The sequence below is a fragment of the Spea bombifrons genome, chromosome 6 (assembly GCF_027358695.1).
Source record: "Spea bombifrons isolate aSpeBom1 chromosome 6, aSpeBom1.2.pri, whole genome shotgun sequence".
In the NCBI taxonomy this organism is placed as follows: domain Eukaryota; kingdom Metazoa; phylum Chordata; class Amphibia; order Anura; family Pelobatidae; genus Spea; species Spea bombifrons.
The window spans coordinates 41895385-41913410 of NC_071092.1; the positions used below are offsets into that span (position 1 = coordinate 41895385).

Genomic DNA, 18026 nt, shown 5'->3' on the forward strand with positions numbered 1-18026 from the left:
GAAGCGTCACATATTAAATGTAGTATTATTTACAGAATCATCCCAGCGCAGCTAAAAACCTTTACGCAGATTTCTTATGCTGCACAAACGGGCGGCACTGACACTTTATTTCATGTTTTAATATTGGAAGGAAAGAAAAACTGTTTTCTTTCTTGAATATATATAACAGGACAAGTTGTTTGAGCTTCAGCTGTTGAGAAACGTCAATACATTGGGACAAAAGGGTAAAGCAAAACATGTTTTATTAAGAGGACAAATGTTAACGTGAATTTTTTTACTTTAGTAGAAAGTCACATTTTGAATCATTAAAAAATAAATGCGAATAAAAATCTAAATCAAATCACTATTTGGCAGTGTGCACAGTACTGTATGCAGATCTTCTCTTGCTTTTAACTATTTTAGTGCCAGAGTGGTAGGTGGTTCACATCTTACTGCTCTGGCGGTCCACCATTGGGTTACTAGAACAGGTAAAGGTCGGTGTTCTACAGAGGGTCTTGAAAACACCATCTTGGCTGCATGTTTATGCTGTGTTTTTTTGTTTTTTTTATTCATGCCCAGTATCACGTGGACTTTTGGGTGTCCTCGGCATTGAGGGTTCACCCTCTGAGGTTTCTCCGAGTCACAGTTTCTACTTCCTTCATCAGCCGGAGGCACTGTTCCTCTTGCCATGGTAAAGCCACGCATTGCACAGCCACGGGAAGACCTACGCCGTCTGACACAGCCTGTAAAAATATTATCCAAGGATTCAGAGCTTTGTTGCAGGATTTTTGCCCAAGAGAACACCATACAACCCTGGGTCAGGTCTGGGTTAACATCTGTTTTTATTTTAAATGGAACCATAAATAAAAAATATATATTTTTTAATTGGTTTTAATTTTATAAAATCTTGTTTTCTTTGCATCAATACAAAACTAGTGATCTGAAGTGGAAGTGAGTCTAAGGTCCTTCTCAGATAGGAATAAGAAAGACTACTTAAGTAGTTACCATAAGTAACTCCAACATTCAGACATCCTAACACTGTACACTAACAAACAAACTCTAAAGGAAGGTCAGACTGGGGTCAACAAGCCAGCCCTGACCACCAATAATGGAAGTTCGTCCAAGGCTTGGATTTAAGGCTGCATGCTACGTTTTTTATTCTTCTGAAGCGTGTGGCAGGGCATATCCAGCCACTCTTCCGCACACCGTAGCACCCGAACCGCCGCTGGACTGTCGAATTGGATGTGTGTGGAGTGATGTCGGCCGGCACTTACACGCTTTCCAACACCTACACACTATAACATTATACACCAACACCGACGCTAAGACCATACACCAATACACACACTCTAACACCATATGCTCTCTCACACACACACACACACACCCACTCTAACACATTCACATACACTCTCCCTCTAACACCGTACAGTTACACACGCTCTAACATACACTAGTAAGCACACAAAGGCTTGCGTATGCCTCTCTCTTTTACTCTCCTTTGTGTGAGCTGCCCTGCTACAACCTCAGGATCATTTAACGTGACCACGTTGGGCACCTATGCCACAGGGGAACCTGGGAACCATGCACCCACCCAACCCACCATATAATGCCCCTTGTGAAGTTAGCCACATAAAACTCCATGCCTAAAGCTCCACAACGCATCCCCTACAGAGTTGGTGACACAGGATCTCGGGAGGCTGCGATCTTTGAGGAAACCTCAACATCAACAGTTTAATAGAACCCAACTACAAAAACACAGCTCACCTTTTTGAGCAATTTATCCCAGAAGTCCTTATAGTGCCCGTCATAGTTTTTCAAATCTTCCTCGTCTTCTTGTGTCACCGTGGTGACGGGGACTACCCCTACGGGAAAATCTACGACATTGTACAGGATGGTATAGGATACAGCGCCTAAAGGAGGAAAACAGAAAAAAAAAGCTGGGATTACAATATAGCATCTTGAATGGCGGTTTAACCAACATAGGGCTCTATCACCACAAACGGCTTGAGAGTCATTTCGAATTTGGCGGCCAGTTGCCCAGTGGCATGTCTACCTTGGCTTTGCCCAAAGCTTGACCCCTCTGCAGCTACCATCCTCACTTGAGACAGCTGTAATATGAAGTCATATCACGGCACTGTGTCTTAAAGGCACACATCACCTTTTAATGCATCCTATGGAGACTGTGCCACCTTAGCACGGTCTTCTATAGTGTAAATGGTCCTGTAACTGGCCCATTGAGCAGCATCACACCAGAGAGGGCAATCTGCCCACCACCCCCACCCCCGGTTTTGCGGGAGGAGGACCGCTGTCCTAGGCCAGAATACATCATTTCAGTTGCCCACTTTTTCTGTTGCATTCTACTAAAAAATAAAACAAATACACACAAAAGACATTTGGCTCCAATGACTATATTACTTCACAGTCTTTGGCGCCATTCTGCTATGTAACAACTTTTTCAAGGTTACCAGCAGACTCTAGCGGGAGTTACCGGTTACTCATCCTTAAAAAAATGACCTTGTCGGAAGATAACTTGCAGCATTTACATAAACAATGCTATCATAAGATTCTAATTAAACAGCAAGATCATTGAAAGGTTAAAGTGACCCTAAACTTTTAAGTAACTTTGGCTTCTTTTACAAAATGGAATGTTATCTTCACAAAGCGCCAGGAATTTGGAGAAAACCGTCTATTACTTTAGAAGTTACAAGTTCTCCGATCAGGTGGGACTTACAGCTCGTGGTTGGTTGACCTTAAGTAGATCTCCTCTAAAGATTCGGTGTAAAATGAGTCTCACATAGCAGGGGCAATCTGACTGCTGGTTGGGTACCCCCAGCCAATCAGCTCTGAGGAAAGCAGGTGGGGAAAATATGGCCGATCTCAGTAGACGCTCAATGTCTTCTTAACATTCTAATGGCGAGTTAAAAAATAACGTTGGCTTCTACCAGAGAGGCCAATATTATTTTAAACTTTAATAGCACTGTTCTGCTCTCCGTGTTCCGCTCTCTGTGTATTATTGCGCAACTCTGCATTGCAAATACCCTGCAAGCTTCAAAAACAAGATAAATGTCAATGCCCAGGTAACGCTTCCCAAATAAATAGTTCCAATGGGCTAATCGAAGACATGACTGGCATAACACTCATTACTGAGATCCTATTAAAAAGTCCAATTACTGGTAGTTGTAGTGCAGGGCTGCGCTTAGGATTTAGAAAGCCTAAGGAAAGACGAAAGGGCTTTCTGCCCTTAGGAAGAGGCAGGCAGGGCTCCTCCAGTCCCTCGTTCCTGTGGTCTCTGCAGGACTGAGCAGCGGGATGTGACTTTAATTCTCCACTTCACTCAGTCCTGGAGAGACCACAAGCTTTAGAGACAGCGGTAATCATTAAGGGACCCTACTAAGTACAGGGCACATGGCGGGATCTCCACTATTACGGGCGGCCCTGTCTCAGGGGCAACAAATCAGCCAGCGTCCAATACAAAATCAACACATGCACTAACGTTCATAGGTTTGGGGTCACTTAGCTGTTTTCATGGAAAACAAGGACATTTCTAGCTGTAACAATTGCAAAAGGGTTTTCTAATGATCAATTAGCCTTTTAAACTTCAACTTGGATCAGCGAACACAACGTGCCATTGGAACACAGGAGTGATGGGAGTAATAAAGGACCATTGGAACACAGGAGTGATGGGAGTGATAAAGGGCCATTGGAACACAGGAGTGATGGGAGTGACAAAGGGCCATTGGAATACAGGAGTGATGGGAGTGATAAAGAGCCTCTGTGCACCTATGAAGATATTCCATTAAAAATCAGCCGTTTCCAGCTACAATAGACATTTACAGCATTTACCCGTCTGCGCTGGATTTCTGATCCATTTCATGCTATCTTAACGGACAAAATTTGCTTTTCTTTCAAAAACAAGGAAATTCCTACGTGACCCCAAGCTTTTGAACGGTAGTGTACTGTATATAGATTAAATCATTATGATGGTTTTAGTACCATATAAAAATAAGATTGCTCAATGGCCAGTGGTTGTTTATTACTGCGATGTGTCGCAATGGGTTTGACGTTTGCTTCATTTCGGAAGATATTGGGAAAACGACGGGTAGTCCACATTCTTGAATGGGCTCCCAGTCTATATCTTCAAAAGTTGGGAGTTGAAAAGTTGAAAGTTGAATTATTTATTGGGACCAACGTAATCCATCGCCTGTGCGCCGTCGATAAATGTTGTTTTTCTGGGTTTGTAACTCATCATTATTGTTGAAAAACTTGCATTTTACAGCAAAAATTACTTTAAAAAAATCCATGTTATCTATCTTTGTAGGAAACATTCGCTGTGATTCAGCATAAACCACGTATCTCTAGACGTGGAACATTTCAGCTGAATACCGAACAGCAATATAAATTGCAGCTGCCGTGCTGGACAGTATACAGCACTGTACCGAGCAGCTGTCCATTTGGACTGTACACATTTATACGGCAGCTAGGCGATGGGTTACATATCGGAGCAGGCGGGTAGGAAGAGTAATGCCACATACTTGACAGTTTTCCAGGGTATCCAACGGTTAAAGCAGGACCCAAAATAGGACACAGGACAGCGTCCAGCCCTAGCTTTTTCCACGTTGCTATGAATTCTTGGCGGTATTCCTAAAAAGAAAAAAAGGAAAGAAAAACAGACAGTAACAATGCAGCCTTTGTACCCTCGGAGGGGGCAACCTGCAGGGGACTAAACTACCCCGCGGCTTATTTATAAGGTTAGCAATGGAAATGACCAAGGGTCCAGCTAAAGGATGAAGACTGTGTCTGGAAATGACCATAATAAAACGACAGATTTTATTCTCATTAAAAAGTATATAAACTGCGAGGAGATGGAGCACTTAGGTCCTTAAAATTCCAGCCCCATAAATCAAAAATTGGCATAGATATTGGCATTTTTATTTTGCTTGCCACTTACTAAGTAAAATTTGTATCAGGCTTAACTAAATCAGTTATGTTTCAGGGGAAAATGATGTAAGTATGAAGACTGACTATATGGTCTACTCATTAAACTGTCAATGAGATCTAATGGTTTGTCTACCAATAATAAGTAGCCATAAAGTATATGGTTCTAATTTTACACGTTGTAAGTGTCCATATACAAAATGATAAAAGAGATATTTACCTCTACAGCTGTATGATGTTTCCAAAGGGTTTTAACAGATCTGAAAAAATACAAACCATATATATATATGAATTCCTGTTTAGGTGTAAGTGAAACCATTGAAAGTCAGGCTAAATAAAGGAGCATTAAAGAAATAAATGAAACAGACAGCCTTCCACCTGACCTATCCCTTACGTATTATATTGGTTTGGGCTTTGGTATTGCGACAGGGTGAAAGCAGGAGAATGGAAAGGGTCGGTTATCGTGTGACGGATGGGTTTACCGCTGGTCCTATTAAAACAGTTGTCTCAGTTTAAATGGATCCCAGAACGTGTCTCTGTCAGTGGGCAAACACCATCATGGGTGGAAAGCGGAAAGGACAGAGCTGGTATAAGTGACACTTATTGTTGGAGAGACACTCCGGCCATCATATGCACTTTAATGCACACAATCTGAGAGGTCCTTCTGCAGAATTCTCCCATATGTCTTTTGGCCTTTTCCCCCAGAGATGTCTGCATCTTCTGTGTCGTAATAAGACTTCTGGACCTCATCCAGGAAAAAAAGAAGTGAACAATTTCTGCCGTTTACCTGGTGGCCAGGCTTCCCAGGTCACTGCATGTTTAAATATTAAGAGATGCCCCTCCACATTATCCTCGGGAGTTTTCTGGAGGCAGCTGCTTGTCCGTATCCCGATAGCCCTGCCAGCATGCACAGGTATTCCCAGTGAGGTAAGATGATGGATGGAGTACCTCTTTAAGCATGATGTATTCTGCATCTCGTGCTTCAACCACTGCCCTTGTTTTTGTAGCCAGAAGGGGTAAGCTAAGGTGGGTGCAGCGGGTGCACAGCACCGAGCAACCCGATAACCATGGCACGCGGTGGATGTAACACACAGTGATTACAGAAGGTCTCCACGCAAGGTAAGAGGGAGTGGAGGAAGGGCAGTGAAAGAGCTGAATGGACAACGGGAGAGAGTGTGTGTATGTACGGTTTTAGAGTGATTGCGTGTTACTGTATGGCGGTTTGTACATCTTACCGTATGGTGTTAGTGTATGGTGACAGCCTGTCAGTGGTGATCCTATAGTTAGTGAAGCGAAGGGAGAGGAGGCAAGGAGCTTGTGTGTGGTTGTCTATATTATATTATTAGAGCAAGTTTGCACCGAGGCAACAGTAACCCTAGGCACATCGCTGCGGTTATACTCCTGCTGAGCCGCCATCAAGGCAGCATGGCTTTTATTCTCTTGTTGCACTGGACTGGCCCGTATCAGAGCTTTTAACATTTCCTCTGTGTCTGTGAGCATTTTTTTACTTTCCAGCGGGTTCCATACTTTTAGGACTTTCACCGAAGCAAGAGCGGGACCCATATGAATCCTTCTGATATCACTTATGGTGCAGCAGCACTTCAGGACATATCTGGGACAGTGATGAGATCTGACAAGGTTTCACACTTTACTTAAACATACTTAACCTCTACATGCTGTCCCTTTAAGTAATGACTGGGCAACAAGTGCCACAAAAAATAAAAACAAAACGCACTCCTATTTAGGAGACTTACTAACGTTAGCTTTTTTTCTAGATTATCATGGACTGGGCAGTCAAAACAAAACAAATACACAAGTATTGTAACAAAAACAGTGTGACCATGTCCCTTCAGCCTTCACCCAGGATCCAGTTTGCTCACTGAGAGAGAGAGAATCTTCCTCGGCCCTGCAACCGCTCCGACTATATCCATAACTCCCATTTTTTGGTTTTTGTTAGCAATATGTCAAAGTGACTTAATTAAATGCTGCATAGAAGCTTCACAATGGGTTATTAAAGGGTTAAAATTTCAAGAGTACTTGTACTATTTAGTTTAGGCGAATAATTTGGACCAAATGCATTTTATTTTATATATTTTTACCAGTATATCGAGTGACTGAATGTGTGGTTTACTGTAAAAACCAATATGTAGGTGTCCCTGGTTAAGGAGTTAGCCGTCTATAGATGCGTTGCCAAAATGTAACTATAGAAAAACTTTGTGGGTTAAAATGTGTTCCAACTCATGGGTTAATGTTAACCACTTAATGACAAAGCCCGTACATGTACGGGCTCAAAATAAATTGTTTTCAATGAGTTTTGGGACTGCCCCTTGTCCTTAAGGGGTTAACTCTTGAAACGTAATGCTTGGGGATATGGAAAAGAATAGCCTTTGCTCCACATGCAACTAAAATACACAAGCAAAATTCTTACCTTGTTTCCTTGGTATTCTCTAGAACTTTTGCTAATCTTGGAAACTGGAAAGGGCGACAAAGACAAATAAATTATCCTTCTCAGTTACAAATCCGCCATTTAGCGGGACGGCATAAATCCTGCCATCTTCTTATGAGACATAATGTATATCGGACAGTTTTAACATTCATTACACATAGCGCATGGTGGGAATAGATCACTTTGGATCTGTAGCTAATTATGGCTAGGCAACACTCACCACGGGCTTCACAATGAATGACAGTAAGCTCTTTAGACAAGAAGGAAGTGCATATGTTGACACTTGGGTTGTCAGGTTGGGGTCAACAATGTCGCCTTTACTGGAAGGAAAGCAAAGAAATTATTTATAGTGTCATGTTAGACAGTAAATTGATTAAATAACACCCCCGATGTATTAAGTCCACTTACAAGTTCTCCAGAAAAGTGGAACCTCCGTCCGCTAACAAACCTTTCATGGCGAATTCAAACACAGCCTTCTCTACCGTTGGAGGGGTGAATGGCACCAGCTGGATAAAATGCGCATGTTGTCAATAGACAGACCCCCACCATTGACCCCACTCCAATGCCAATACGTGTACTTCACAGATTGTGACAATAATGTAACAGTCTACACAAAAACAATTCTCATTCATGTTTTTCTAGGAACTGCAAAGGGTTAATTTTTTCTCACTGATGATAAAGCAGCCGAACGAGTACATTTTATTTTGCTGAATAAACAACACGCGTTACTGCGGCGAAGAGAGAGGAAGGAGGTAGTGATGTCTGTAAGCGCCTAATGTATATTGCAAATGTGATCATCATGCACATTAGGTATGGGTATTAGGTATTTTAGGTTCATGGGCACGGTGGCGAGATGAAAAGTAAAAATTTTTTACTATCTTGGAGAATTTATACAAAGATGCTGCAGCAAACCCACCTTATGTCCAGCTTTTTCTAGCAGAACCTTAGTTTCCAAAACTGCACGACTCATGGAGCGAGTAGACATTGTAAAGCCATCTGTCTCATAATATCCGATGCGGAGAGGTCGGGAGCTTGAATATACCTACAGAAAGATTACATTTTATTTATAGAATAAAAGCAGATTCCGGAGCTCTATTACAAGCAGAGATATGGAACTCAAGTTTTGTTAAGGGTTAACTTGATAAAGGCCATGAGTTTAGATTTGACCCTAGAGGGTATGGGGAGACAGTGGAGGAGCTGACACAGTGGGACAGCAGATGAAGAATGAGGGGATAAGAAAATTAATCAGGCAGAGGTGTTCAGAATGGGGGGGGTCAGTTAATAGGGGGGGTACAATAAGCCAGACAGTATAGAACAAGGGAATTAATTAGTATACTGGCAGTGTCTTGTGTGCGGAGATGGCAAATTCAACATGCTGGGTGCAGACTAAATGGAGGAAGTTGATAAGGTATCTTAACCCCTTCATGACAAAGCCCGTACATGTACAGGCTCAAAATGCATTGTTTTCAAAGTATTTGAAAGTTAAGTTGATTAAATAAAAGAGGAGTATTACTTAAAACATTTGGTTTCTCAGTTTGTCACCCTCATGCTCCCTCATATGCAAATGAACCTTCAAGCTAAAGTATTTACATATAAGGACATATTGTGTCCTTTTAGCCACCAATCTATACATAAATCCATTATGAACGACATTTTTTTAACCAGTACCTCCTCATTGAATGGAAGCGGTGGGACGGTGGGGTCCAGATTAAACATGTCTTCACACAGCACAGCTCTCATAAACAGCGTCAAGCTGTCCACGTCCCGAGCTATGGGTCCGATCATTGCCGTCACTGCAAACAGAAACACAGAGATCATTTTTATACTCTTTGTATTAGTTTCCAACACATGCTTTAATATCTTCTACACATACTCCAAACATTATAGAGATGGAGGTCTCTTACTGGTGAACTCTGGGCTTTCTGTCCCAGACTGCCTCTGGATTGTCCTACACGTACATTCTGAACATTAAATATCCTATATATTGATATAAATATGACAAGCACTACGAGATCATACTCTGACTATATGAAAATATTTGATAATTTCTGTATAAAACATGGAGTTATCGGCCTTTACAGAATCACAGTTATGCCCCGTTCCCTCTACTCCCGGTTCTCGGTGTTGCTAAACATTATTGTTTACCGAGTGATGTCTACAGGACATATCAGACACATCAGCGCTAGTCCTAGACCCAGTGGCACCCCAGGCAAGCATATCGTCTTGCACCTTTCCTCATTTTTTTTTTCTTTACACAGAAGGCAATATTTTTAAACAATTAATTATTGTGTATTTATACAGTTTAATTAAAAATAACATTTTCCGTTGTGTCTGTGCATATTACTGTAAAATACATGGCTGAAGAACACCGTGATAAACTCATATTCAACAAACATTGGGGGACCCTAGAAAAAGAGGCATGGGGGGGAGAGAGGGACACTCTTTAGTGCTTATAGAGGGACACTTGGGAGGTATGATTATGGAATTCCCATGTAGCCAAGCATCAGCAGCGGCTCATAGGTGGCAGTAACAGGACTGCTTGGCATTTTTACCCAAATGAGAGTCATTGGTCATTATTATTCTAGCCCGCAACCCAGGAATCTGAATTTGTATGCCTTGTATTCTTTTTGTATTCTTTTTCGGTTGTGCGCTCCCCTTTCTGTATATTTTATATATATATATTAGAATCATATATATACGATACATGATCTTACCCGATTTCTGTCCAGGGGAACTGGACACAACACCCACAGTACTGCAAGAGAAATCAACAATGTTAGGGTCTTTCTATAAACCACGGAGGGGATTTTTAAAAGCAACATAAGCACATGGTACTCCTTCGTGCGGCACAATAATACATAAAAGTGGAATGATCAGTATTTTTTATGTACTTGTGATTTAGCAGATCGGATGGAATGATTTTGGATGTCTTTTTTGTTGCACCTATTTATTCATGGATCCCCTTCTTGGCAGAACTGTCTCATCACAGACTAATTTGAAGCAAGACCGCTCATACTTTGGCACAATTGCAGCGTTGCACATTCTTCTTTGTTTTGGCAGCCACGACACCTTCATGTAACACCCGTTTTTTTGTTTTCTTTCAGTGGAAAATTCAGATATTACTCTTTAAGCAAGATGAGCCACTATTTAAGCTAAAAGACCTTTGGTGCGGTTAAAAAAAGGAAATTAAGAAACATTTCTGAAAAAATAACTATAGAACCAAGACTGTTCACTGGGCAATCTTTGAACTGTCTTAGAATTCAAAGTAAATTAGAGGGTGGCAAAAAACTGGAACAGCCTCCCATCAGAAGTGGTAGAGGCCAATGCAGCGAGGGAATCTTCAACATGCATGGGATAGACACATGTCTCCTTAATCATCAAGGACTGATTAAGACCAGAGTCTTACATCAGGAAAAAATGGATAGACTGGTTCTTATCTGCTGTCAAGTTATTTTTCTATTACAGAAAGGCAAAAATCACTCAAATCTAAATTGCTACCTGCTATAAAAAGCAGGACTGATAGAAGTAAAACATGATCTATCATTTCCACCACAACATGGATCCAAAGTCTGTTCGGTATCAACGCAGAAAAGCCCCGATGGTACAAATGGTTAATACTTTTTTTTTTATTTTAGCAGTGCTGCCATCTAGTGGCAGGTTTAGGAATTCTGCACCTTTTTCTTGGCCATTGTGTTCTACATTACAACACTGAAACAGACAATATCTAAATGGGACAATAAGATTACCAATAGGTAAGGAAGGTTTATAATCTATTTCAACAGAACAGTTAAAGAAATTTATATAAAATAATAAATAATAATCACTAAGTCAGCTCCAGCGCTGGGTCAGCAGGCGATTCGAGAAGTGCGGGGGCAAAATGTACCAGTATGTCCAGTATTACCTTCCTTGAAGGTAAAATATTTTTGATTTCCTTTTAGTAAAAACATTTTGAAGCGCTTAAAAATGCATATTTTGATTAGAATCTTCCGTGGGACATGGGAGTGTTCTCTTTAAGACAGATTAGTACTTTTTATTGAGATATCTTTTAAGCATTGAAATTAAGTTCCACTTCATCTTCACTAGTAGAAAAAGAAATAGCCAGTTTTACATAATTCATTAAATAGCAAAATAAAATACATTCAGAGTCTTTGCACAACACGATAAGGGGTAAAATGATAGAACTAGATTTAGAATGTCATTGTTACAGGACCCACCTGAGTCTGTTGCCGGTGGGTTTAAAGCCACAAAGGCCGCAGAAAGCTGATGGAAACCGGATACTCCCACCAATGTCTGATCCAACACCCAGGATAGACCCTCCTGCTGCGATCAGGGCTCCTTCCCCACCCGAGGAGCCTCCTGGGGTTTTTTTGTGGTTGAGAGGATTTAAAGTCCGGCCATAGATAGGGTTACTGCAGTCATAACTGTAATTATTATTTTTTGGGGGGAAAAAAGAAAAAAGAACGATGAACACAAAGAACATTAAATAATTTCAACTATGAAAAACAAATTGAAGAATAACTATTAAATATAGTTTTGTATACAAAAAATGTAGTTGGGTTGAGGAAAGGTGAGTCTTCAGACCTGTAAGCAGTCATATTTTGAGTGACTTTCCCTACTCACACCCCGCACTGAGCTGATTTATGGCAATGCTAATGAAGTCCTTCCTTTCCATATGACTGATGAGCCAGAGGATCCCCCAAGCAGTAAAAATCTATTATTATGTGAAAACTAGAATTTTTTTACAATAGAAAAAAAAAAACACCATTTATTTTTAATGTGCGGCTAGTAATTTTTTTAAAAAAATGAACAGGTGCATTATTTATATTTAAGTTAAATTCTACACTTTTTGGGGTTTGTTTGTTTTTTTTTTTAAGAGGTAAAGAACAAATAAATAAATAAGTAAATAAATAAATAAACAAACACACTTCACAGGGAGCTATTCCTGAAAGCCACAAGGTGGCCATCACCCAAATATCATAGCGGAGGAACTCACTTTAGCATTGACTGCGGAATGTTTGTTTTCACAAACGGAACGGCCCCTTTGCTTTTTAGAATTTGTACAATCACGCTGTCTGTACATGCCGGCCGGTTCAAGTGATTGATCAAACCCAAAGTGGAATCGTGGCCCTGGAAACAAACAGAAATATACATTCATGGTTACTCCTGGATCTGAAAGTACTTATTATTGTGCTCAGGATGACTAATTCTGTTCTTTTATGATGATCAGCCAACAAGTACGTCCTAGGAGTGGTGGGTGGAATTCATTTTAATAAAACGTACACCCAAACTAATTCAGGGGTGTTATTTGTCTATTGTATATGGCTACTATATAGCCCTATACAATAGACAGAGTAATCCACCTTTGCGTGGGTAATTACTTTGCCATATTCACAGTTTCTGAGGATTATTTGAAATAACACAGGAATTAAGGCAAAAATCAATTAAGAAATGACTTAATATTGATGGAAATAATCAGAGGCTACAAGTCGCCTACTAGCACTGCGTACGGGGGCAAGAAATCAGATAAATCAGTTTAAAAAAACTTTCTAAAAATGGGTCATCAATTATCCACTTAAAGCTCTATCACTATATTCCTCCATTTATAATAGATGCTTTAACAAAAAGAGTCCTGCTAGAGGACCTGGGCATATTTATTTTTAAGCTTTCTGCCTTTGTTCTGTTTTTGAAGAGAATTATTTTTTTTATTTTGCTTCAAGAAGCTCTAAAACCATCCATATTGTTGAACTGGATTTGATACGTTGTAAAGGAACGAGTTACATTTTGGATACGCAGTAACAATGCCATCTAGTGGCTGGAAGTCCCCTTAAAGGGACAGTTTAATGTCACTGACAGCCCTGCTAAAGTATAATGCATATTAAAGTACTCTGGGTGTATTTTAATACGCATTCTTCGGGAGCTTAAAAACAAGAAATGTTTAGAACGCAAAAGGTTCCTAGGCATTAAAGTGCATTTGATGGCTGGAGTGTCCCTTTAAGATATGGGTTTGATTGATACTTAGTTGTTACTTTTTGCAAATATAATTATTATTATTATTATTAACTCCAGACATGGCACATCTTTGTCTTGCTTGGCAATGCTTTCCTCCCAGTCTCCAGTCCTTCTTGCACATATGGGGCTCCTGGTAAGGGTAAGCACACCTAAAACACAGTCCCGGGAGGGCTCTCTCTGATTTACGAACGTACGTACGTTTGTGTGTCTCTCTAAAGGCAGCCCCAGAACCGGACATACCGTTGGGTAACCACACTTTTTCACGCTTACCTTGCAATTAAAGTTGTCTTTTAGGCTGATGGGGACACCATAAAGAAGGTCTTTTGATTCTCGCTGTTTGAGCTCCGCCAGTTGAGCTTCACACTCTGGTAGGAAATCGGTCACACAGTTCAGCTGCTCGGTCACTGCCAGGGCCTGAGGATTTACAAGAACATTTTACAGGTGATTTTTTTTCTAGGTTTTTTTCCAGAAGTAGTTTTCATTTGCTGTAAATATTGGCGAGGTTACATGTGGTTGATGAACAAGTCAAAGTCACTGCTCCTATGGTATGCAGTATAGCATTTTGATTTTAACTTGTAAACAGCGTTATATGTTTATTATGTACACAGAACTCTAGATTGTAAGCTTGTGAGCAGGACCCTCTTTAATATTATTATATTATAATAATAAAAATAATGTATCGGCTCGTCTTGGTCTGACAGTCCTAATTTTGAATGAGCGGACTGTAGGAGGCGCTGTGTAAAATTTTGGAGCTTTATAAATAAATAAATCATAATAATAATAATAATAATTGTGAAAACATTACATAGTCTGTAGGATTAAGTGGCCAAGTTTTATGGCTTAAAATGTTTGAACCGTATTCCAAATAGCAGAGATGATCACACAAAATCTCTCTAAAGCCAGAAGAACCCACAAATATATAACTAGCTTGTGTTCTATTTAAATAAAATTTAACATCACGTCTAATGCAGGGATTAAAAAACATTTTATTAATGGAGTTTATTTTAAACCGTTTCAGGGTTACTTCGGTTAGTTTTAAAATAACAGCAGTAGGCAGACGCACTCCAAAAATAAAAGGAGCACAATCTGAGATCCCACACGTAACAGGACAACGATCCACGAGTTGCACAAAATAAAACGACGCCGGGCAATGCTTTGAACACAACGGCTCTCTCATCAGGGCAAAAAAAAATAAACATGTTTGTCAATATTATTTTTGCCCAGATGAAGATCATTCTGTTCCAAACATTGGCTTGATGAAGGCCATTATGGCTGAAACATCGGCTGTAATTAATTTCCCTATTTTAGAGTTTAGGATTTTAAGATTTTATATTGCAATTAATGTATTATTGCAACCTATTGCGATATCCAACGCCACGGTTCATTCATTACTATAACCTGATCACAATCGGGGTCATCACTTTTCATTGGCCACTCCTTGGTTTTTGTCCTTTAAAGCAAGCGGATACCCGCAATACAAAAACCCGTCTTGTCTTCTTGAGCCTCCTTATCCTCACTAACCTTTCCCATGTAGCAATGAAGAACCATCTCGGGAGAGAGCGAGCCATCCTTAAGCTTCTGGGACAGTTCGTCCAACGACAGAGACAAAATCTCCTCGGGATCTGGAACAGGGTGCTGTGCAGGCAAAAACACACACAGTTATCCTTATGCAGGCGAAGACATCATCAGAAACATCAAACATCAATACAGGTGAAAGAATAAATAACGTTTGTTTATACAGATTATTGTATCAAACTTTTTTTTTAAAAAAAAACAAGACCCTCTAGCATGCTGCTGCCCATTGGAGATATCTAGTCTTCCCAACTGGCCCATTTACAGTATGGAAGAGCATAGGATGGATTAATAGGCGCTTTGTGCCACTGAGCACTGGGATATTACTTGACCAAGGAAGGGGTGACTGGGAGAGTCAGGCCTAGGGCAGTTCCTGGGGTAATTATGCCAATGGATGACAGCATCAGTATCCCTGGTGCTATATTTTGCCTATTGAATTTGACATCCCAAGTGCATTATCTTACATTTATCAACATGAAACTGCAGCTGCCGCACTCTCGACCATTATTCTAATTTACTTAAATCACTTGCCGTTAGGCTTATTCCACCAGGAATGTCCACCCCGTTGCAGATCTTTGTAGCTTCTGTGAAAAACCCATACCTTACCAGTAAGATCTTTTATCATATGGGGTCCAGGTACTGATCCCTGACTCCCCTGGGCCCTTCTGAAATTTCTTAACAAATTCCCATAGCTAGTATTTTACTGACAAACCCTTAAAAAAATGTCCATTAAGGCCTCATCAAGACACGGAACATGTAGCTTTTGTATCAATTCCGAAGTCACCTCTTCACCTTGGTTGTGTTTGTGACTCATGTCTGCTACAAGGAATATATACATGAATATAAAATGGCTAGTGCATTGGCATAACACCCCTTAATGACAAAGCCCGTACATGTACGGCCTCAAAATGCATTGTTTTCAATGGGTTTAGGGACCGCCCATTGTCCTTAAGGGGTTAAACAAGGGCAAGCGCAAAATAATTATACCGGTAACATGTTGCTTAATAGGACACCACACTTCCTGAATTACAAGTTTATGTTTTACAAACTTGGGCGAGGGCACAAATTACTTCGCTGATCTGTTTTAAAATTAACATTTAATCTCACCGCGTTGTATTAAAAAGGATCAACTAAGTTTCTTCTGCATAATACACAGTTAATGCGATGAGATGAAACTAAATTCCTCGTTCAGTCAATAAACCCCAGAACTGAACAAATCCTCAAAAACATAAAATCCCATTGCATCATATGATTCATCGGGGGGGGGGGGGCTGCACGTTCAATGACCTAAACTGTCCCATGAGCAGCAGCCAGATCGATTGGGCACTGGGCATTGGACTGGTTTTCTCTGGGCTTGGCCCTCTACCCTAATGGGCAGTGATGAATCCTGGCAGCGGGTTCAGGGGGGAGCAGACCCTCTGCTTCCAAACCAGGGGGCAGATTTGTGCCTCCCCCCGTATCCCACTACTCAATGGACCAGTTCCCAACAGGCTCACTTACACTATGGTCATAGCTGGGATCTCTGGGTTTGGCCCCCGCTCCCCACCCATTTCCCCTTTAAACGAGGGTGTTTCCTGTGATGTCAGCCGGACCGCCTATCGACGTCAGCAGGCAGTCCTGGCGAAGTCCCGCAAGGGTTGGCTCCGGGTAGCCGGGGCCCACAAGCTCCCAGGTATGAATATGGAGGATCTGCTGCCTATTAATGCGGTGCAGACACCGGCGAGCAGAGGGCGGCTGGGTCGGGCCTACGGGAGCAGATACAGTAAATACGTTCTTCACAATACTGTCAACCCCTATATTACATCATATATCCCAGACATAACACCTAGCCCTGAACATGATGTCATAAACTTGTTACCACCGGATAAGTTTGCCATTTTGTTTCCTGAGGAAAAAAAATTCTGTTCATAAAAACATATCGATAAAGTTTTTAGCGGCCATAAGAATTTTTTGCTGGCCTGTAAATTCCGCTACAGACACGAAGCCAGGTTTTCTTTTTCTCTGTGCAGGTATGCGACCCGTTGCCATACTTGAACTTTGTACAGGAGACTAACAGCGATAAAATCTCTTAACAACGGCTAATAATCACTCTGTGTCTGGAGCCAAGAAACCAGAAATCTCTCTACGGATAATAAATTGTTGGTGCGCTGCCAGAAATTCATATACATTTAGCTGAACAAATGTGTCTGCTGGGTGGCTGTTCCCCTTATCTACCACCTTCTAAGTAAAGTAAAACTCCATTACATTACATTTAAGCCTCTGGTTTTTTTTAACCTTTATCCTGCAGGCCATTCACCAGCCTCAGTAGCCCTTCTGCGAACTCTCTAGTCAATTCTGGGGTCCCCAGAATTACCCCCAATACTCTGGGTAAAGGACAGAACCTCCTCCCTCTTCCTGCCACTAATACCCCTCCCTCAGTGAGCACTGAAGGGTTAAAGGTTACCACTTTATAATGGCCAAAGGGTTAACTATCCTCTCACCTCAATCACTTCATTTCAAGGAACAGAAATTAATGGCAGGTAACCTACAGCGAGATACCCCTGGCTGAGTATGATGGGAGTTGTAGCCCGCTGCCAAGGACAGCAATAGCCAATTAACAGCCCCAGAGTAATTTGTGGAATTAGTGGATGGAATTAGTGGGTGGAATCTAGTTTTTAGCACAACTCCCATCCCCCTCAGTCTGTCATGTCTGGTGTGATGGGAGTTAGAGTGGCACTGCCCGATTACAGCGAAGTGTGGCATGTCTGACCTCAGCGGATAAGCGGATCACAGCCTCCTCCATGCTGCCCAGGGCTCTGTCCCTTCTTTCCCGGGCATTGTCAATCCTCTTTTGGATCCTGCGTGTCTTAACCCATCGGAAGAGGAGTAGTAGGGAGGCAGCCGAGCAGCCCAGCAGGGCGCACAGGGAGCGGAGGTCGGGGCGATCCGCAGGCAGCATGTCTCACAGTGACAACCCGTGACAGCCTGATTCACAACATAAAGACAGCCCGCCCCCCGCATGCAGCCCCGCCTCCTGCCCGGCACCACACACAGGAGGGTTAAACCCTAGCCCTCTGAACTATACCATACCCCCCCCCCCCCC

At 41.5% G+C, this 18026-nt stretch overlaps 1 protein-coding gene across 1 annotated transcript; it reads right to left on the reverse strand.

Moving 5' to 3' along the window:
* Positions 1 to 104: 104 nt before the first annotated feature.
* On the reverse strand, positions 105 to 17895 carry LOC128500742 (vitamin D3 hydroxylase-associated protein-like). Its single transcript, XM_053470000.1, has 15 exons — positions 17694 to 17895; positions 14894 to 15007; positions 13643 to 13786; positions 12357 to 12490; positions 11578 to 11784; positions 10078 to 10118; positions 9032 to 9156; positions 8280 to 8405; positions 7772 to 7869; positions 7584 to 7683; positions 7346 to 7389; positions 5138 to 5177; positions 4515 to 4623; positions 1747 to 1892; positions 105 to 722 (listed from the first exon to the last, which is right to left on the reverse strand). Exons 1-15 carry the CDS (start codon positions 17880 to 17882, stop codon positions 597 to 599), a joined length of 1743 nt encoding a protein of 580 aa, XP_053325975.1. The 5' UTR covers positions 17883 to 17895; the 3' UTR covers positions 105 to 596.
* Positions 17896 to 18026: the final 131 nt, after the last annotated feature.

Coding starts and splice junctions, on each gene's coding strand:
- LOC128500742 (XM_053470000.1), bottom strand. CDS start 17,882: ATGCTGCCTGCGGATCGCCCCGACCTCCGCTCCCTGTGCGCCCTGCTG. Junction 13,787..14,893: donor TTCATTGCTACATGGGAAAG/GTTAGTGAGGAT, acceptor GTAAATCCTCAG/GCCCTGGCAGTGACCGAGCA. Junction 7,684..7,771: donor TCCACTTTTCTGGAGAACTT/GTAAGTGGACTT, acceptor CTTTCCTTCCAG/TAAAGGCGACATTGTTGACC.